Below are 23,163 nucleotides of genomic sequence, written 5' to 3'. Positions count from 1 at the left end.
GTTTACAATAGCTGCCCAGCTCCAGCCCCGCCTCTTTTCTCCCTATCCCCTTCTTGACTTTATTTTTCTCCATAGCACTCATCACTATCTAACACACCATTTAATTTTGATTTATCATCTCCCTGAAGCATTATGTAAGCAGGAGAACAGGGTTTTTGTCTGTTGTCCACTCCTGTGTCCCTAGCACTTAGAACAATGCTCAGCCCTTAATAACTTTGAGGTGAGTTAATTGAAACAGGGATAGTAGTCAGCAAAACTAAGTATATGTATCTCCCACAACCCAGCAATCCTACTCATGTACATAAACCCCAAAAAACGCTAACTTAGGTTTATAAAAAAGACACATGTAAGGATATTCATTGTAGAATAATTTATGCAATTATAGAGGTAGAGCAAACCAGGTGCCCATCCCGAGGGGTGTATGAATATCTGGAACACAATTCAACATGCAGAATTAACGAACTAGATTTACACATAGGAAACTGGTCAGGTTCTAAAACCATAGGACTAAGTAAAAAAAAATTTTAGGAAACAGAATAAAATCTAGAGCATGATACCATACGTATAAAGAAAAAGCACATATCTAGTAAAGGTATGTAGAAGATACAGAAATTGTTTTTGGTTTTGTTTTTGTTTTAGAATATTAGGACATTTTTGTCTGTGATCTTAAAAAGACTGCAGCCAGGGAATTATGCTGCATCATTTCCACCTACCTCTTAAGCAAGGTCCAACCATGGGACCCACGCCTCAGGCCTACCACTCCTCAAGCACAGAACCTCTGGTCCTACCCAGATATGTGAGCAGTTCATGTGGAAAGATGGCAAATGGCTACTCAGGGAATCACAGATTCTTCATCTTCTTGAGGATGATCAGACACAAAAGCTTCATAGTCACTGGACTGAAAACTTCTTCCAAAATCAGGCTCATCTCTGGCAGCAAGTGTGAGCTCTCATTTCAATCAAAATGTCAAAAAAAATTATTTGGAGAGGGAGATGAAGGAAAAGGCTAGGAAATGTACTTCCAGTTGCCACAGATCAGGGAAAATCCAATATGTTTTCTTTCAAGCTATTTTGTCCTGGTTTTACACATAGAGAACACACTGTCATTTTCCTTTCAAGAAATTATCCATAGATCAATATAGTAGGTGACTGATTGTAACTTTAAAGAGAATTTAAATCAAATTGAAATTGTAACTCCCTGCTATATTTTGACAGATAAGATTCATTTCAGAAGACAAATACAATATATATGTATGTATGTGTATGTATGCAATGCATATATGCATGTAAATACATTATACACACACACACACACACACACACACACACACACACACACACATTCTCAGAGCCCCTCACTCAGAAGCAAGTAGGAAGAGAAGATTGATAAGTAGAAAGCAACAGTCACTAGCCAAAGTATTTGAGAAGAGGACCAATGAATGTATGATGCTTAGAATCAACCTAACTTGCAACAGTCCTTTGATCTTTCTCCACTTATATTTACTTATTAACCATGGCCCCTACTTCTTTACACCTGAAACTGACTATCCCCACAGCCTCTGACCCTCCCTTTTAAGTCCCTGCTTACGAGGACAAACTAAAATGCAACAAAAATATTAAAAAGACAAAAACAAAATCCCCATAATCATCTTATTATGCAATGAATGTTTTAAATAACAAGACAGTCAGTCAAATTACCATCCAACTTGGCATTTAAATAACTTTCTGAAAGGCGTGATGAAAAATAAAAGACATTGGTATATACCATTGAAAATAATCCAGCAAAGGTGTTCCAGTGGCAAAGCCACCTGCATGATGAGTCTTAAGGAGGACAAAATCTGCAGGCACTGGGTCACAGATTCTTTATTCTGCAGGTTCACATCATTGTCACAGACCAGTTCATAGTTGCAAATATTTTTGCCACTTAAAGCATGAAACTGAAACGCAGGGAAAATATAAAGAACATAAATAAAGTTTATGCAACTTAAAAAAGCATTTTCTTAAAATGTGAAAAATTAAAATAGAAATGATTCTGCTTAAATAGATTATACAGGGCTATAGACTGAATATTTGTGCCCTCCCCCCCCCCCCCAGTTTATATATTGAAACCTAACACCCATTGTGATGGTATTTGGATGTGGGGTCTTTGGGAAGTGATTAGGTCATGAAGGTAGAGCTTTCATTAATAGGATTAGTATGCTTATAAAAGAAACCTTGAAAGAGCTCCCTACTGCCTTCTGTCATGTGAGCACACAGAGACAAGATAGCCATCTATAAATTAGAAAGTGAGTCCTCACCAGACATCAAATCTTCCAGCCCCTAACCTTGTGCTTCCCAGCCTCCAGAACTGAGAGAAATAAATATTGTTTAAGCCATCCAGTCTATAAACATATAATAAGATAAAAACAGAGAGGGAGGCAAACCATAAGAGACTCTTAAATAAAGAAAACAGACTGAGGGTTGCTGGGGGTAGGGGCAGATGGGTTAGATGGGTGATGGGCATTAAGGAGGGCACGTATTGGGATGAGCCCTTGGTGTTATGTGTAAGTGATGAATCACTGACTTCTACTCCTGAAACCAATACTACACTATACGTTAACTAACTTGAATTTAAATAAATAAATTTTTAAAAAACCATCAGTCTATGGATTTTTGTTATAGCAGCCCTCAAGGACTAAGACATATGGAAAGAAACGTGGTAAAAATGGTCTCTTCAAAGCATCTATTTAGTTAAGATTACTTGTCTTTAGTCAAAAAAGAAAAATTCAAAAGCAAAAAAAAGTACAAAATTCTATTTCCAAGAATATGGAATTGAATCACATTTTATAAACCCTCCTCATAGCATTTTGCCATATTAATGTGGATGCAATTATTACCATTTACACAATTCATTCACCAAATGTTTGTTGAACACCTCTGTTTGCCACACTCTGCTAAGCAACAGGGACTTGAGAATGAAGATGTGGTCCCTGCTCTTCGCAGAAGGAAAAGCATTCCAGGCACATGACGTGTTAGGAATGTTTAAAGTGGTTGCTGTGGTCACTGAACTGAAAGTCTTTTATAAGGTTGGGTAAGAAGGCTTAAAATAAAGAGATTAGGGGCGCCTGGCTGGCTCAGTCCAAAGAGCATTCAACTCTTGATCTCAGGGTTGTGAGTTCAAGCCCCACATTGGGGGTAGAGATTACTACAAAAAATAAATAAACTTTGAGGTGGCTGGCTAGCTCAAGTCAGTACAGCATGCAACTCTTGATATCAGGGTTGTGAGTTCGAGTCCCACATTGGGTATAGAGATTACTTAAAAATAAAATCTTAAAAAAAGTGAGGGATCAGGCTATTGAGATAGTCCATGGTCAGAACATGGGATGCATTCCATATAATTCCAAGGAATATGGATGTTAACTAAAGGGCAATATCAAGGGGCAGTGGAATAAAATGATTTGATTTATAGTTTAGAAGTTAATTCTGACAAAAGTGTGGAAAACGAAAAGCAGAGGGTGAGGCACAAGGCTACAAGCATGGAAACTGAGAGAGATCAAAGGCCTTTAAAGTAGTCCAGAGATACCAGGGTCCTAAAATGGGTGCTGGAATCAGGGATGAAAAGATTTAAGTCTTGTCTGAGTCCATGGGATTTCGATGTGGAAGGAAGATAGAGAGAGTGGTCTACAGTGATTTCCTGATTGGGTGAGTGGCTGGTGCCGATTATGAAAGAATGGTGGTAAGTTCAACTTAGGATATGTCGAGTGTGAGATGTTTATGACATATATCTCATATGAGAGATTTTGGCTAGAGAGTCATCAGTACTGCTAAAGCTGTGGGAGTGAACCCTCAATAGTACAAATGGGCCTTGTTCTACCACATAAGACTTCCCACTTGGATCCATGTGTACTATTTCTAGCCACCATATAACTGGTATCACAGAAAAAGAGATTTATAGATTGCATGTACATGTTGGAATCGTTATCTTCAAAATGCTCTGTTAGGGGCACCTGGGTGGCTCAGTCAGTTAAGTGTCTGACTCTTCATTTCAGCTCAGATCATGATCTCACAATTCATGAGTTTGAGCCTCAGGCCCTATGCTGACAGTGCAAAGACTGCTTGGGATTCTCTCTCTCTCTTTCTCTCTCTGCTCCTTCCCCCAACTCAGGCTCGCTCTCTCTCTCTCTCTCTCTCGCTCTCTCTCTCAAAAATAAATAAATAAGTATTTTAAAAAATGTTCCCTCAGTGTGCCTGGGTGGCTCAGTTGGTTAAGCACCCAACTTCTGCTCAGGTCATGGTCTCACAGTTCATGGGTTCGAGCCCTACATCAGGCTCTGTGCTGACAGCTTGGAGCCTGGAACCTACTTGGGATTCTGCGTCTCCCTCTCTCTCTGCCCCTCCCCCACCTGCTTGCTCACTCTATCTCTCTCTCTGAAAAATGAATAAACATTTAAAAAAATTTTTTTAAATGTTCTCTCTTTTAGAAACCAATAGTGATACCCAATATTGTTTGAGTATCAGGCCCTATTCTAAGTCTTTTATTATCTCAGCAATCCTAAAACAACCCTTTGAGGTAAGTCTTATTGTTATTTCTGCTTTAGAGATGAGGAAACTGAGGCACAAAGACATTACATAACTTCTCCAGGGTCTCATCATTAGGAAGTGGCACAGAAGCTCCTCGAACCCAGGCAGCCTGGCTCTATGGACCAAATTCTTACCAACTCTGCCATAATGCCTCTCTATAGTACGTATAATGGGGATCATTGAACAACATGAGTATCTTTGCACAAAAATATTCTGATAGTAAAATATACATTATTACTGCTTCATCTTTATGCACTGAACTCCAAAATCTATTTCTCTAACAAAACTTCTCAAGACTTCTAGTTCTGCATTGTCGAGTTCCTGCTGGACTACATTCAATCCATTTATTCTCTTACTTATTTTATAGATATTTATTGAGAAGCACAGAGTGCCAGAACCTTACACTTAGCATGGAAAAAAACAAATTATTCATATTTTTTCACACCCTTCACAACAGTCCTGCTGACATACTCTTACATTTGCTTCACTGCTTTACCGTCTGCCTCCAGTCTTTGTCCTTCTAATCTATTCAGCGTGGTGCTTCTAAATTAATAGAAGATTATATTCTAGAATATATCATTTCATTTGTTCATTCACTGAATAAAGCTTTATTGTGCATCTATTACATATCCAGTACTGTTCCAGGCAATACAGATTAGAGATTAGAGCAGTTCCTGTCCTAATAAAGCTCACATTCTAGAAGGGGAGACAGGCAATAAAAACACAAACAAAAATGTATCTGATGATAATAAGTGATATAAAGAAAAATAAAGCACGAAGCGCAAGAGGACATGAAGTAAGGGAGGGATGAGCTACACAGACATCTAGTATATAACCTTTCTAGAAGAAGCTCACCAGTGCACTGGTGCTAAGCCAGAGAGGCTGGGTGGAAGCAGGATCATGCAATAATAGCACAAGAGAAAAAGATGGGGCCATGGATCAGGATAGCACAGGAGAGGACATAAAAGTCCAAACTCCTAAGCACAGGAGAGGACATAAAAGTCCAAACTCCTAAGCTTTTCATTCAGTATTCTTCCTAATGGGATGCCAACTTATAATGCCCAGTATTCTCAATCACGTACCTATGGTACAGCCAAAATGAACTGCTCAATGTACCCCCCAAACATGCCCTGATGTTTTCTGCTTATTAAACCATACACTGTTTCCAAAGCCTTGAATACTCATCAGGTTTGGAATAACATAGCTTTGGAGTTACTCTGATTAGGGTTCAAACACCAACTCTGCCCACTGCTTCAAGTGGGCTGGGTTTCTTAGTGTCTGTGCCCTCCTTTGTAAAAGAGGCATTATAGTACCCACCTTCTAGAACTATAATGCGGCTGCAAGACAACAATTCATATAACGCATATAGAAGAGTACTTAGCACCCACTAACTGCTCAACCAGTGAATCAATGGTAGCAATCAACATAATAATAATACTGGTATACTAGAAATAAAGCAGAGTATTTTTTGTATCAAAAGATCTATGTTTGATCTCCTGAGCCACTAGTTAACTGTGTGATTAGCTTTCTCTTTCTCTTTTGTAAAATAGGGATAATAATAGTTTCTAATTCATGAAGTTGTTGAGGATCGAATATGTTTTCCAAAGCACTTTGTCAACTAAAAGCATTCTACAAATATATAACAATAATAACCGCCTGCTGAAAGAATGATTATAGTGACACAATCTCCAAAACATCTCCACAAAGTTTAATACGTGCACTTTCTTCTCCGCCACTGAAAACATTTATTAAGCAACTTAGCACACAAGCAAACACCATGCTAAGCAAATGAAAGACATTTAGAAGCTGTCAACTAAAGAATACATTGCATGGCTAATCATAAATTGTAGCTAAAATAGCTACTGCTTTCATCTTACTGTATGAGCAGAAGTTTTGTCTCCAAGGCCTTTTGGAAAAAAGGCAGTTTTGAATTGATTCACATCTGCTTTATTCTCATCAAAGTTGACATGGAACTGCTGAAGGTACCTTCCATAGCACTGTAAAAGGGCCAATTTATATTCCTGAAATAAAAAGAGGACTTGATGCAAGTTTCAAAATACCATTTTACTTATCATTATTAAAATTCAGGAACATTCGTATTGTTCTTCATAGTATCAATATTGATTATTACTACTACTACTCTTATTACCACCATCACATTACTACTACCATTACCACTAGCGTATCTAAACACATATTATGCAACACACACTGCACTGGCTGCATTATTTCATGAATTCTCCTCCCAACAAGCCTGTTGTGAAATAAGACCATCACAACCTCCAAGATGATATTATTCACCAGGGTGTGAATAATGATGATATAATAATGGGAATATTCACCAGGGAGTGTGTGGTAATACCTATATATACTCAAAATCCAAAAATTCAACATCAACCTATCCTGGTAATCCACCCACTCAGAGACGAAGATAAGTTGCGTAACTAGCCTTGCTTTTCTGATACCTCCTAAGTTCCAAAAAAGCAAGAAAAGGCGGGGGATGGGGGGGAGTAGGAAGGGAGGGAGAAAAGGAGGAAAGAGGGAAAGAAAGAAAAGAAATGAAGTAAGGGAGAGGAGAGAAGAAAGGTACGCTCTCTCTCCTCTCTCTCATCTGCCAACGGTCTTTGAGGCTACATTAGGATGAATCAAAAAAGTCTGAGCTAGGGTGCCTGGCTGGCTCAGTCGGTAGAGCATGTGATTCTTGATCTCAGAGTTATGAGTTCAAGCCCCATGTTGGGTGTAGAAATTGCTTGAAAAAATAAAATAAAACCTTAAAAAAAAAAAAAAAGTCTGCGCTATTGTTAGCTAGGATTCTTGTTAGTTCTAATTCATGCTTATGTTCCCATTACAGAATCAGAGCTCATTTCTGCAGCCCACAGGTCACCTGTGCCCTGGTGAGGTCACCTGTGCCCAGGTGAGGTGAGCCAGGCTGTGGATATGAGTCAGCCTCCTCCCCAACAACTGTCTCCAGGAAAAGCAACTACTCTATGTGTCAACTGCCTGTAGGGGTACGAAGCCCCTTGGCAGGCAACCACAGTCAAACTTTTGTTTCTATTTCTATTGACTTGTTACTTGTTTACTAATTAATTCTGAATCTTTCCCTTTCTAAGTTGGTTCATAAAATGAATTCAAATCTAGGTTCCAAACAAGACTATTCCAGGGGTGCCTGGGTGACTCAGTTGATTGGGTAAGTGTCTGACTCTTGATTTCCGATCAGGTCATGATCTCACAGTTCCTGAGTTCCAGTCCAGCATCAGGCTCTGTGCTGACAGCATAAAGCCTGCTTGGGATTCTTTCTTTCTCCCTCTACCCCTCCCCTGTGCGCTCTCTCTCTCTCTCTCTCTCTCAAAAATAAAGAAATAAAGAAATAAAAAAGACCATTCCAACAAAATGATCTTTACTGTAACTAAAATATAGATTCTAGAATGGAAGTAACAAGTCAAGTTCATTTTCAGTACTCTACTTTTATCAGTCCACTTTCTCATAAGTGAAAGGTAGATAAAAATGTTTTCTCTGTTCCTTTAAGTAAACTTTAAAATATCCTATCTGGGCCTTTCTATCTGAAATATTCTGAATCCTGAGCCACTACACAGCATGCACTTACTTTATCAGCTTCTAACATGTTCTTCCATCCTCCCTCCACCAATATCCACTCCACCCACCTGAATACTCCACAAACAACCCCAAACTGTGCTATGTATCACCAGCTTCTTATATTGAGAAGCATAAAAATGAGAGGGGACACTCTTCTAATGTTTGTCAAAGTTATTCCATTTCACATGAATAAAGCTCACAAGTTGGATCTTGCCCATTTGTTTGTTTTGTATAGTTTTCCTACAGAAAACTTTTTTTCTATAGTTTTTCCACAGTTTTCCTTTATTTTCAAGTTTCTAAGAACCACCGTCCAATGGTATGAAGCTAAACTGATGCTCTAATTTTGGCAGCAGAAAATAGATCTTCATTATGAAATTTCTTCCACATCTTATTCTCCATTTGGTAAATTTCCCTCCAAAACAAAACAAAACAAAACAAAACTTCGTGTCCAGAAAATAGAAATGGAAGAAGAAAATGAAGCTAAAAAACTGAAGATCAAGAAAAAATTGAAAAAGTCCTAAATTCACCTTGGGTAAAATAACTCTTGGTCCGTGGATTCTAGATGTGTCAAACATTCATATTTAACTTGGAATAATCTGGGCCTATGCCAGAGCTTAAGGGGAAAACTTACATTATCATTAACTGAAACCCAGCCAGGTGGTCTTGGTTGGTTGGTCTTACCGAACCAAGCCCATGAGTTCACAGCAATCCAAGACGTGGGCATTAACTATGGAACCAGAAATAGGGCACAAGCTCAGTTTGGAATATTATACTAAGCAAGAAACAGGGCATGTAGAGAATGACTGCTATAATTACATATAGCAAAACGTTAAGGAGTTGAAAGTCATTAAAACAGGGCACTAGGAACCAGACAACATAGCAGCTGGGCCAGGAACCATGAAAGTTGTCACTGGGCAAGGTCAGTCACATGAAAATCAACAGGAAGTGGTGTCTGGGCTCCTCTGTATAAGGTAGGAACATGATGACTCAGCATTTCCTGTTGGGCACCTACCACACCCTCTGCTAACTAGGGACTGCGCTCCCGCCCCACCAACCCCAGCCAGCTGTCTTTCCGTTCAGGAATCTCTTACCTCTGGAAAATCTCAACTACAAAATTAAAAAACAAACACTTTTTTGGTTACTGTGCCTCATTAAAATTTGTAAGACTCATTCATATTTTTCTAAGAAAAAAAATCAAATCATGTAAAATAGGAATGGTACCAAACCAAATAATAATAACAATTAGTCAAGTAATTTTCACTTAGGCTCTTTTTTCACTCCTGAGGCACTTACTTTTATTTCACAAAGGCTATCTCCAACCTTCAGAAGCTTTTCATTGTAATAGGCAGCTGGCAGCCGCGGGGCATATTTGGTCCAGATATTAAACAAAGAGGTGGCACTGTAAAAATCATAAAATAAAATATCTTCAAAGTCAGCAGGAAACCTCAATTAATTAGCAAACTATCCTTAAGCACTTATTTTGTGCTGTCTTTCCAATGTGCCTTACTGTTAGTGTCTAATTATTACTAAGTATAGTTAAAATTATTGCTTCCTTTATGCCAAGCACTGATCAAAGCTCTGTACGTGCATTTTTAAAAACAGATTTTATTTTTTAGAGTAGTTTTAGGTTCACAGAAAAACTGAGCAAAAGGTATGGAGATTCCCCATATACAGCCTGCCCCATACACATGTACAGCCTCCCCCATCATAAACACGCCCCACCAAAATGGTATATTTGTTACAACTCACGAAGGTACATTGACATACCATTATCACCTAGTGTCTACAGTTTATATTAGGGTTTACTCTTAGTGTTATACATTCTATGGGTTTGGACCAGTATACAATGACGTTTACCCATTATTATGCCATCACAAAGAGTAGTTTCACTGCCCTAAAAATCTTCTGTGCTCTGCCTATGCATCCCTTTCTCTCCCTTCACCCTAGGCAACCACTGAGGTTTTTATTCTCTCCATAGTTTTGACTTTTTCAAAATGCCATATAGTTGGAATCATACAGCATGTAGCTTTTTCAAACTGGCTTCTTTTACTTAGTAATATGCCTTTAAGATTCCCCTATGTTTTTTCATGGCTTGATAGCTCATTTCCTTTTAATGCTGAATAATATTCCATTGTCTAGATACATCATGCTTTATTCATCCATTTACTTACTGAAAGGTATCTTGTTTGCTTCCAAGTTGTGGCATTTGGAATAAAGCTGCTATAAACATCCATGTGCATTACTCGGCAATCAAAAAGAATGAAATCTTGCCATTTGCAACAACATGGATGGAACTAGAGCATATTATGCTAAGCGAAATAGAGAAAAACAAATATCCTGTGATTTCACTTACATGTGGAATTTAAGATACAAAACAGATGAACATGGGGAAGGGAAGCAAAAATAAGATAAAAACAGGGAGACAAACCATAAGACTCTTAAATACAGAGAACAAACTGAGGGTTGCTGGCAGGGTGTTCCTGGTCTAAAGGGTGATGAGCATTAAGGCAGGCACTTGTTGGGATGAGCACTGGGTTATTATATGAAAGTGATGGATCACTAAATTCTATTCCTGAAATCATTATTACACTCTATGTTAACTAACTTGGATTTAAATTTTTTTTAATTAAAAATTAAAATAATAAAATAAAAATATTTAAAAATTCACATGCAGGTTTTTGTATGCATATAAGTTTTCAACTTCTTTAGGTCAATACCAAAAAAAAAAAAAAAAAAAAAAAAGCATGAGTGCATGGATTGTATGATAAGGGTAGGCATAGTTTTGTAAGAAACTGCCAAACTAACTTCCAAATTGGCTATACCATTTTGCATTCCCACCAGCAATAAATGAGAAGTCCCTGTTGCTGCACATCTTCTCCAGCAGTGAATGTCGGTGTTCTGGATTTTGGCAATTCTAATAGGTATGTAGAGGCAGCTCATTGCTTCAATTTTCACTTTTTGATCATACATGGTGTGGAGCACCTTTTCACTGGTTTATTTGCCATTTGTATTATCTTCTTTGGTGAGGTGTCTGTTAAAGTTCTTTGATCCATTTTTTAAATCAGGTTGTTTTCTTATTCAGTTTTAAGGGGTTTTTGTATATTTCGGACAACAGTCCTTTATCAGATATGTCTTTGGCAAATATTTTCTCCCATCTGTGGCTTTTCATCTTATTCATGGTGTCTTTCACAGAACAGAGATTTTTCATTTTAATGAAGTCCTGTTTATCAACTCTTTCCTTCATGGACTGTGACTTTGGTGTTACACCTAAAAAGTCATTGTCAAACCTAAAGTCATCTAGATTTCTCTTATGTTATCTTTTAAGAATTTCACAGAATTGCATTTTACTTTTAGGTTTGTGATCCATTTTGAGCAGATTTTTGTGAAGGGTGTAAAGTGCGTGCTGAGATCCAGTGTTTGCATGTGGATGTCCAGTTGTTCCAGCACCATTTGTGAAGAAGACTACCTTTGCTCCATTGTATTGCCTTTGCTCCTCTCTCAAAGATCAGTTGCTTATATGTATGTGGGTCTCTGGACTCTCTATTCTGTCCCAATGATGCATTTGTTCATTCTTTCACTGATACCACACTGTCTTGATCACTGTAGCTTTAGAGGAAGACTTGAAGTCAAGTAGTGTCAATCTTCCAAATTTGTTCTCCTCCAATATTGCATTAGCTATTCTGGATCTTTTGCCACAGGGATTTTTTTCTCCATTTCATTTCTACAACAACCCTGAGATAGGTAGTATCAATATCCCAAATATATAGTTGATATATTGATTGACTTGAGGGTCAGTGTATCCATGATCTCAACAAGTATATTACTATGCCTGCCTGTCCCCTGGAACATAAACTTCCCGAGGGCAAGGACCTTGATTTGTTATCCGTTGTTATCCATTGCCTAGCCTCAAGAGTAGTGAATATCTAGTATACATACATAGTCAGTAATTATTTGTTGAAAGAATGAATGAATGAATAAATAAATGACTAGGAAAAAATTCCTTGTTCTTATTTTTTTTTTCTATAAAGAGTTCAAGGATTCCACTATCCTGTCAGTCCATTAGGGTCCTGCTTCCATCCACCAAGTAAACAAGAACAAAACATACAATATTCTCAAAACGGTTTCTAATCAGTTTCAAAAGGTAGCAGATCATTGCTCAATTTGTTCATTTATTTAGTTAATACTTACTCCTTCCTTCTCTCTCAGAAATTATAAATGCCTCAAGGAAAAATCCAAATTTCCCTTAACAGTTGTCCAATCCTATCTCATAAATTTTTAGATGAAGACAGTGTTACGTACAGTGTTAAATGAGGACAGTGAATGTGTGTGTCCCCTTGCAATTCATATGTTGAAGTCCTAACCCACAGTGTGGCTGTATTTGGAAAGGGGTACTCTAAGGAAGTAACTAAGGTTAAATGAGGTCATAAGGGTAGGGCCCTGGTCTGATGGCATGGATGTCAATCTAGGAAGAACACCAGAGAAATTGCTTTCTCTATCTCTTTCTTTGCACTTGCTCAGAGGAAAGGCTGTGAGAAGGCAAAGTGGTCGAGAAGTGTGCTTTCACCAGAAACTGACCCTTCCAGAACTTGATCTGGGACTTCTAGCCTCCAGAACTGGTAGCAAATAAATTTCTGTTGTTTAAGCCACCCAGAGTATGGTGTTTTGCCATGGGAGCCCAAACTGACTAATTTGTAATTAATAATTAATAATTAATAGCCCAAACTGACTAATTCAAGTAGGAATGTAAGCTTAGGGATTAAAGATGACTCTAATACTTACAATGTATATGTTGGGATATTATCAGAACAACCTCAACAGAAATATGTAGATTAATTCATTCAAGTAATTAAATGATATAGATTGAGTGACAAGGGAGGCATAGAGACAGGATATTCTTATCTTCTTGGACAGATTAATAATATTCTGTAGTAGGAAATACATACATGTACCAAGTAGTAAATAACCATGCCCCAAAAATTTTGTGAGAAATGGAGCCACAGAAATTTTAAAAGGAAGAGGCTTTTTGGTTTGGATTTTTTTTTAACATTTTTTACTTTCACTTGCTGCTTCATGAAATGCCACAGTATTAGAATAAATATAATGAATCCCAAAAAAGTCAGCATGTCTTACTAGAATTCTTAATTTATGTAGATGAAAGATTTAATTCTTCCAAACCTTAAAGATGAGATAATGATGACTATGTTTATTACTCACAAACGAAAAATACCAGCTTTGTTAAATCAATCAAGGTTACGTAAGAGAATTTTTTTAAGTGAACTTTAAGTTCAAGTTAAGACTGTTCACTGGGAATGGCTTACATAATGATTAAACAAGGAAAATATAATGTACACTATAATGTGCATCATTTAAGAAAATGTTAATGTCCTTTGGATTGCTGATTTATTATAGTTGCTGCTGGATGTTTAGAATTTTCTAAAATAGGAAATCATAACTATATACACAGAATATCTAAATCTCATGTGATTATAACAAAAGCATACCTTTAAAATAATCTATCATACTCTGAATTTAATGACATTGCTGTTATGCTCAAAATCTATATTTAGATACCCTGAATTTTTTGGCTTATGGAAGTTCCTATAATTATATATTTTTTCTTTTAAAAACTAACCATCTGTCAAATATGTTATAAAAGCGAATCCTACCTAACTGCATTCCTAACTGGCCTCCACATTGGCATTCTTGTTCCATTTGGATAAGACTATATATACATATGTATATATATAAATTAAATAAGATTAATCCCTTGCCCAAAACTACCCAATGGTTTCCCATTGCATTTAGAATAAAAGCAAACTCTACAAAAGGCCTCCAAAACCTTCCATAGCCCTACCTATGCCTCTAATCTCACCTCACACCACTGCACCCACACTCACCAAGCCATGCTTAGCGGGCTTCTGTCCATTCCTCCCAAGTCTCTGGCTCTTTCCTGCCAAGATTTTCTCACATGCTTCTTCCCTCTGTCTATCCACTCTCTTTGCCTGGTATCTTTCTAATCTCAGCTTAATGTCACCTCCCTCACCATTCATTTGAAAGTAGGTCCAAGGTGTGTTCTCTTCAAGCTTCTGCTCAAGTGTCACCTACTCTGACCACATTGTTGAAAACTGCAGTCTCCTATCTCCCCCCACAACCCTTCCTCACTTTAGTTTTCTCCCAAGCACTTATCACTTTCTAGTTCACCATAAAACTTATTTAAAATGTTTACTTCCTATTTCTTCCTCTAGAATATAAGCACCAAGAAGGCAGGGATCTTTGTCTGGTTCACCGCGGTATCCCCAACACCTAGTACGATGCCTGGTACATGTAAGCATTCAGTAGCTTCTTCCTTTATAGCACTTGTTGTTTGTATATTGACTTAATGATTCAATGAAAGCCTATCTCTCTCTCTCTCTCTCTCTCTTTCTCTCTCTCTCTCTCTAAACTCCATGAGTACCAACTCCCTACCTATTTTGTTCACCACTATATAAACAATGATGAGTACAATGCTGGACACATAGTAGGCATTCAATAAAAGTTGTTGTGTGAATAAATAAATACCTAAATTGTGTGAGAGATTAGATTGCTAAGGTCCATGTCAGTCATTAACATTTATGATTCTCTTACAGTCTCTTTAAAGATGGGACAGATACTATACTTACCAATCGGCCCAGGTCTACTTTCCCATATATAACATTAACACATACTGAAAATATAAGGATACTAACCCTTGAATTCTTTCAATACCAAATATTCATTGAAAGTTTGCTCTATCCCAACCACCAGGCCAGTTGCTAGAGATAGAAAAATAAAAAAGAGGCACATTATCCAAAGTCAGCAGGGAGGTTCCATTCTAATGGAGGAAACAGCACACAAGAAAACAAATAAATAAAAAGTATTAATCGATGGCCAAACCTGCATGACATTGGAAAGGCACTCTATGGAGGTAACTGAGGTAAGACCTGAAATAAAAGAGGGAGCCAGATATTTGAAAAGCCAAGGAAAGAACATTTCAGACAGAGGAGGCAGCAAATATAAAGGCCCGGGATGAAAAAATTGTATCTGTCTCCCTGGAAAGTCCTGAGAGAGAAGTGAGGGATGGGCTGAGATGAAAGAGGCAAGCAGGGCCAGATGCTCAGACCCTGGAGGATGGCAGAAGAAGTCTTAAATTTATTCTAAAAGTAATAGGAAGCAATAGAAAATCTTTAGACAAGAGAGCGGGTGATTGCTTTGTAAGGTTACCCTGACTGCTCAATGAAGGACAGATTTCAGACTCAAGAGGCTGTGGGGAAAGCACAACATGGTGGTGGCTTGAACTAGAATGCTCGTGGTAATGGGAAGATAAAGTGCTACCTAAGGCACAAACACAGAAATGTTTGCGATATAAATACAGCTTAGGTATGTAATGTGCTTTCATTGGTCAATTCTTGGGGTTCTCATCATATTTGTCCCATTAGCAGGAGTTGCCACTGTTAATCCATCATTACTTCCTACTTTGAAACAGTTTCTCTACCTGGCTTCCAGTAAACCACACACTTTTCTTCCTATCTCCTTGGCCACTCCTTCTTAGTCTCTGCCAATTTCTTATCTCCCCAACTTGTCAATGCTGGAGCGTTCCAGGAGTCAGTCCTCAGACTCTCCTTTTTTCCATCTACACTCCACTCCCTTAACTACTCCATCAGGTGTCATGATTTAAATATCATTAGTACCCTGACAAATCCCAAATGTATATCTTCTCTGACCTTCAGACTTGAATGACCAACCGCCTACATAATAGTTCTGCTTGGACATTGAATTACACTTCAATCGCAATATATCTAAAACTAGATGCGGGGCGCCTAGCTGACTCAGTCGGTGGTGCATGTGACTCTTGATCTTTGGGGTTCTGGGTTTGAGACCCATACTGGGTGTAGAAATTACTTAAAAACAATTTTTTTTAATCTATAAATAAATAAATAAACTAATAAATAAATAAATAATAAAACTAACCTCTTGATCTGCCCCTTTCCTACCAGAAGCCTTTTCTTCCCACAGTCACTATGCATCCTAGGAACTTCACATTTGTCATTCTCCCTTGCTGCCAACGCTTCCTACAGAAATCTTCATCACTTGCTATTGTATCTCTTTCTCATCTTTCTCAAAGGCTACTTTTCCTGACTTACCCTGACCATGCTCTTAGCCACCCCCATTTTAAATCTCAACCCCATACCATTTCTTCCATCCCCACTCTCTGCTCTAATTTTCTTCTAGCACTTCTCTCCCTGTAAAATGATTTCTTTACATATTTGTTTAGCAGCTGTCTGTAGTAACAAAAATGTATGCTCTATGAGGACACAAACTGTTATATCTTTTTGTTAATTTGAGGTTTTCCTAGTTCCTAGAATGGTATGTGATATAGAGTAGGTGTTCAATAAATACTTAAAATGCATTAATGAAGAACAAATATAAGTTAAAACTATTTCTTCAATATTAAATGCATGAATGAAAAATGAAAGTTGAAATTGTTCACTATTCTGGTTTTCTTTGACATTTGTCTGCATTTGTAACTGTTAGGTTTGTGAGGTATTTTGAGTAGGAAAGAAAGATGGTGACATAAACAGGAAAGAACCTTAAAAATGAGTACTTTGAAATTCAGTAATAACATGGGGATAGAAACCCCCAAAGGGCAAACATATGTGCAAAATGAGTCACAAGATCAATAAAAAGTCATTGTGATCCTAACAGCAATATAAAAAGGAATTAAGGTATAAAAATGAATTAAAGTGCACATGTTCACAGAATCGCATAGTTAATGGCATCAAGAACTAACTTTTTCAAGAACCTAAGCCACCTCAAAGGTATTCCTTTTTCCTCATATACAAAACTGTACCCACAGCATGGAAAGTTGTGAACCCCCGCAGTCCCCGAGTGAGCCAATTTACTGGCATGGGATAGCGACTGGGGAACACTCAGAAGGAACAGTGAGTTATGAAACACTTCTGTGTTGATTTTTATTCTGACCGGAGCAGGAAGCCAAGGTATAACATTTACCAGGAATTAAGGGTTGTACTCGCCAGGAGTCTGTACTTCTTAAACTTTGCTTTTATTTCCAGGTTCGCAACGCTGACCCAGCTCTGGGACCACCGTGGGCATCCTCAAGGGCATCTCCTCCGGCCCCAAGAGTTGCCCTTCTTGGGCCGGCGCCCTCCCCAGCGCCCGGCCTCCGCTTACCAAAGCCGGTGGAATTCATGCTTCTGTTCCTCTGTTGTCGCTAACGCCTTCTTTCTCCTCATAAAGCCTAGTAATTCCCGGATCTCCCTCTCGCAGGAGGCCAGGAGCGGGTTTTTAGCGTCCAATGGCCCGTAAAACACGGCGAGGGGCAACGAGGTCTCCTGGCAGGTCGAGCGAGACAGTGGGCTCTGGGAGCTCGCCTTCGACTCCAGGGGCGACTTCGAGAGCGCGTTCGAGGTCGGGGGCGGGATCGGCGGCGGTCCTGGCGGGGACACAGATGTGGGAGACAGGTCGAGGGGAGAGGTCGAGGGGGTGCCTGGCGCCGCCATATTGACGAGACCCCGGCCGGCCAGAAGTGTGTGTACACGCGGTTGCCTGGCGACGGTCTCGCGGCAACCAGACCTCCCGCGCGCTTTCGGGAAAACGCAGCGGCCCCTGGAGGGCAAAGGAAGAGAGAACCGGGTCCGGAAAGAAACGATGCTTCTGGGGCTCTTTTGCCCTCTTGTTCACTGGCACTGCTGTATGAGACAAGAATAGAGAGAAGGTTTCGGACAGACAGCCAACAGATGGTAGAGTCAAAACGATAACAAATTCAGACTACACTCATTTTCCATTTCAACCACTTAATGGTGATAATGATCATTAACATGTGCCGGGCATCATTCTAAGCGTTTGAACCATAATCTCATTTAGTCATGGTAACAGCTTTACCACTCGGGGTATTATGAGTACTTCCATTTCACAGTTTAAGAAACCAAATTCTGATTTTGGAACCAATTACTGATTTTGGTCAGAGTAAACTGTAGTGTCAGGGACCAGATGCCAGCCTTGTGACTCCAAAGCCTGTGCTCAAAATGAAAAAGCTTCTACTGGCCATTCTCAAAACAAGGAAGCTTATCAATCGAATCGAAATTGCGAAAATATCTGACAACCAGTTTAAGAATCAAGTACTTGCAAAAGATCCATTCTCTTCCCTCTATCTGTACCCTGAGGTAATTGTGGAAATGATGTCTGTGCCTAACAATTAGGATTACATTATATTATTCATATGTATTTCATCCTTATTCTAATTATCACTATATTCTAAATTAATAAGCATTTCACTCAGCATTAATGCATACTAACAGTTTGAAGTGTTAATTCTCAAAATACTTTTGCATTTTAAGCTGGGATTTTTTTAATTTTTTAAAAAACTTATTTTTGAGAGAGAGAATGGGGGAGGGGCAGAGAGAGAGGGAGATACCAAATCCAAAGCAGGCTCCAGGCTCTGAGCTGTCAGCACAGAGCCCAACACCCTGCTTGAACTCACAGACCACAAGAACTCATGGACCACGGGATCATCATGTGAGCCAAAGTGGCCTCTGAGCCAAAGTTGGACTCTTAACCAACTGAGCCACTGAGGCACCCTTTTAAACAGAAGAGACCTGCCTCTGATGGGGAAACTACAGGCCTTAAGGAAAATATTTGGGACCAAAGGAAGTTCTTCTTTCCCTGAATATTATGGGCAACAGTAAGTCTACTATTTATTTACTTAAAGTATAAGTTTCTAACTAAAAGGGAACCTACTTGCTTTATAAATTATGCAATACCAAAAATTATCTAAGAGAAGAACCAGAAATATTTGATGTCTTATAAAAATAGGTCTTTAATACTGGAAAGTGTTACTGGTTCTGTCACACGTAAGAATAAATAAAGACAGTGACCCTAACACCCTGTGAGCCCAGTTTCCCACTTAAGATTAAGAAGCTTATTGGACCACAGGCTGATTTCTTTCAGGTCTGACCTAATTTCTTGCAGGCTCTGTGGGCCTGTGCTAATTTATGAGGCTGGCCTAATATGTCATGTGTACTGTACTCTAATATTCTTTGAAGGAAAATGATGATGATTTTGCTCTTCAAGACAGGTAATTATGACCCACGAACCTTCTTAGCAGGAAATGAGTTGCCCTGACACCTCACTGTAGGAGATCAGTTCTCCAGTCAAAATCTAGAAATCATTCTCTGATTAAGATTCTATCTTGTCTCTAAGTGAGCAGTAAAAATGTTAAGACTTTAAAGAATTTAGGCCTAACGAAGTAATTCATTCTTGGAACGTTTACAAAAAGTATTCATAGATCTTTTATTTTAAAATATCAGCTTGGTAAATTCTTTCTTTTCTCATCTTTTCCTTGTTCTCACATAACAGACTTGTCTACTTCAGATCAAAAGCTGATGTAATTTACCACTGAGCACTACCTATTATATTCATGAAAGTGAAACCACAGGATAAAATTAAATTAGAATGGTCAGAGAGGAGCAAGGAAAAGAAAAATAAAACAGATCAAGTGGGCTTTTCCCTGCTGATCTGTTTGCTCTCACAAACAACCTTACGAGCAGTGCAAGCACTTACATTTCAAAGTCACTGGTAAAAGAAAATGTGACTTATTAAATTCAAATACTCGAATTATGTATCTTAGTCAGAGCCTTACATCTTAGTCATTTTCCTCCTTGCAAACACTAAGTTGACAATGCTTAACTTTCAGTAGTTTTTAAAAGCTTGTCGGAATATTTAAATGGCTGATGTACTCTGAATCATCATCGAGCTAAGATGGAAGTTTCCATTTTGTTCAGTTTAAATTATATTCGAAGCATTTCTTAACATATTCGAGGTGTTATCTTTCTTGTAATGAGATGCATCTATTAGAATATCTTTTCTATTCCCTTGTCACTTCGCTTTATTCTTTCCACTCTAGTCAAAGAATGGAGCTCTGCAACTATTGTGTCTGGCAAGGCTAAATAATGTAAATAGCTTCCTTATAAATAATGTAAATTGCTGCTTCCTTATAATTAGTGTCTTTGTAGGCTGCAGGGATCCTTTTTGCTCATTCCAAAGTCTTTATCATCCAAAGTTACTGTTAGAGAAGGAATAAATAAGGTTAGTACTCTTTCTATTCCTAATTTAGCCGTTAATCATTTGGACTGTCCCAAATATGTACATGTATAATGGTCTTTAAAAAAAAAAAAAAGCAGAAAGATCCCCTTTTCCCACCTCACCATCTAATATTTAAACTTTTTAAAAAATTTCTCCATCATTGCATTTAGTCAAATTCAACAATTTCTTTAGTGTGTCATACAATGCATAGGTTAACCCACACATTCCTTATAAGAAGCAGATGACACACAACTAATCATAATGAAAAGGCATGCTCTAAAATGTGCTGTGATAATGGTTTAAAACACGCTGTAGGAGTCCCAAGGTGAAGCTTGGAACTGGAGAAAGAACAGACGATTCCAGCGAAAGTGATATTTTAGCCCCTGGACTGTCACTGCTCCTTATTAACAGAAAACCCCTTGCAACAGAGATTTGCCTATTTACTGTGATAACCCAGCATTCAAGCCTGGAGCTTGGCACGGAGTATGGCTTAATAAATCTTTGTTGGAATGAGTAAATGGGGAAAAAAATGGAAGAAAATAAGATGGAGAATATTTAAAAGGATAACACTGATTGAGAGAAAAGCCTGAGTAAGGTACAAAGTTATAAACATACACCGCAAGTTAAACAGATCATCTATCTAATGTAGTGAATAGAGACTACAGTAGGGACAAAGATGAAGCAGAAAGAGAAGTGTGATCAAATACAGTGGGTAGTTGGAAGGTGTGCTAAGAAATTTTGACTTAGTTCTGTGTTCAGTGGGAAGTCTTGATTAGAAAAACAGTATAATTAAAAACAGTAGGGATTAGGGGCACCTAAGTGGCTCAGTTGGCTAAGTGTCTGACTCTTGATTTCAGCTCAGGTCATGATCTCATGGTTGATGATTTTGAGCCCTGTGTCAGGCTCTGCACTGACAGCACGGAGCCTACTTGGGATTCTCTCTCTGCCTCTCCCTTGCTTCCTTCCTCCTCTCTCTACACCAAAAATAAATAAGTAAGCATTAAAAAAAAAAAAAAAAAAAAAAAGTAGGGATTAAAAGCCCAAATTCTAGAGCCAGAAAGCATAGTTTGAATCCCATTTCTTCCAAGTTGCTGAATTTCACTATGCTGTGGTTTCCTCATCTGTAAGATGGGGTGAAATAATACTAGTTAACTCATAGTTTTTTTAGTATAGAATTATATGAGTTAATATGTGTAATATCCATAAAACAGTGCCTGGCACATAATAAGTGCTATAAAAATGTTTGCTAATATAATTACTCACTTGGGAACCATCAGAAATTCTTAAACAGAAAAGAATATAATCCAGTCTGTATTTTATGTATTTTAGAAGTGAAACTATTACCACAGATAAAAGATGGATGGGAGTAAAGAAGGTTATATCTGATCTCAGCTGCACAGATCATTGTAATGTTTATATTCCATCAACCATGAGACAGAAGTAGCCAAACTAAAACCACAGATAGACACTGAGGCAAAATCCGTAGGAAACCAACTTTTAATCAATACAGTAAAGGGAGAGTCATGGAGTAATATGTAATTTACATAATAATGATATATAATATAATATATATGTATTTTATGTAATATATATAAAATAGCTGTAAAAAGGTAGAATAAATTCTAACATGTATTTATTATTCTATCAGGTGATATATTTATGGTCTTGGAATAAAGCCTTTCTTAAAAGGTACAAAAGTAAAAGACAGAATGGGAAATACTGATGAACTTGAATACATTAAGATAAATTTTTAGAAGGGTGAAAGCACAACAAAAGTGGAAAAGCCACACCCTGGGAAAATATATTTGTAATGCATAGCCTACTGTGTGAACAAAATATTGATAAATATCAACAGCAGGTTCAGATAAAGATCCTTCTTGGGGAGATTAAACAGGTTTCCTTATTACAGGCTACCAATGGAAGCCAGTGTAGTCAGGACATACAGCAAAGAAATCAGCAACATTATCCAGGACAGATGGGAATATCCATTTCCAAAATCTAAAATCTTCACCTGTGGTACCCAGTTCTGGATGGTAATATTCCTGCATCTTCCAAGTCTTTGATGCTTGAACAAGTATCGTCAATTCTTCTGGATTGCAGTATTGCTTCCAATTTAACACTGGTGTAGACAGGTTCAGATACTTCTGCCTGGCCCTTCCACCCATAACAACTCGAATGTCACAGGCTAGGGCTCTGCTAAATACTTAATCTCCTCAAGGGTTGAGATCTGGAAACTAGATGAGGGCCCATAATTTTCCATTGCAGCAACTTATATCATATTTTTGCTTACTGTTTCTTGAATTTTCTGATTATACCTAGTAAGCAACGCTTTTGTTGCCTTCTCATTCAACTTGCCCCTGTGAAACCATGATCCATTAGCCAACACCAGACACCCTGTAGGTAAAGGCACCTTGGTTGTCACGCTGGCCTGCCTATCCTATTATCCTATACCTATTATCATTATGGTAATGACCTCAGCAGCCTTTGTTAACTGCTACCACCTGGCCTTTGCCATTCTGGAATTGCATCATCCCCACTAATATTATGATGCTAGATTTCATGGTAGAACCCTCTATTTATTAACCCTGGCCTACAGAAGACAGAAACTATTAAGCTTCTCCAAAGATCCTGGTGCTCCCGCATCACTGCATTCTTTACATCCTCAGTGAAGGGAATATTCCCTGACCATTCCAAGAACATAACCAGCTGCTGGGTTCCCAGGACATATAAAATAAATTCATTCTAACATCCCCAACTCTCTGAACTTTCTGTTCCTTTCTTCAATATTATGCCAAGGAAGTTCTGTCATCTTTACTTCATTTGATGTAGAACGATATCAGATCCACACTTTAAGAAGCCAACCTGTTGGGGTGCCTGGGTGGCTCAGTCAGTT

The 23,163-nt window shown here is 38.2% G+C and overlaps 1 protein-coding gene across 3 annotated transcripts in view; it reads right to left on the bottom strand.

The window, feature by feature from the left end:
* CFAP54 (cilia and flagella associated protein 54) overlaps window positions 1-17,737 on the bottom strand; it is a 295,014-nt gene extending 277,277 nt beyond the window's left edge. For all 3 annotated transcript variants that reach the window (XR_013556674.2, XM_078449575.2, XM_078449576.2), the window contains exons 1-4: window positions 17,361-17,737; window positions 9,447-9,552; window positions 6,437-6,580; window positions 1,765-1,936 (exon numbers count right to left, since the gene is read on the bottom strand). Coding sequence is in view for 2 of the 3 variants with exons in the window: in XM_078449575.2 (XP_078305701.2) it covers window positions 1,765-1,936; window positions 6,437-6,580; window positions 9,447-9,552; window positions 17,361-17,689 (751 nt within the window). In the remaining variant the exon portion in view is untranslated. The remainder of the gene's footprint in view (window positions 1-1,764; window positions 1,937-6,436; window positions 6,581-9,446; window positions 9,553-17,360) is intronic.
* Between the last annotated feature and the right edge of the window lie 5,426 nt (window positions 17,738-23,163).

Source organism: Panthera onca, chromosome B4, assembly GCF_046562875.1.
Source record: "Panthera onca isolate mPanOnc1 chromosome B4, mPanOnc1 haplotype 2, whole genome shotgun sequence".
Lineage (NCBI taxonomy): Eukaryota > Metazoa > Chordata > Mammalia > Carnivora > Felidae > Panthera > Panthera onca.
Note: the sequence above shows the minus strand (reverse complement) of the source record. Positions and strands in the feature narration are given on the sequence as shown.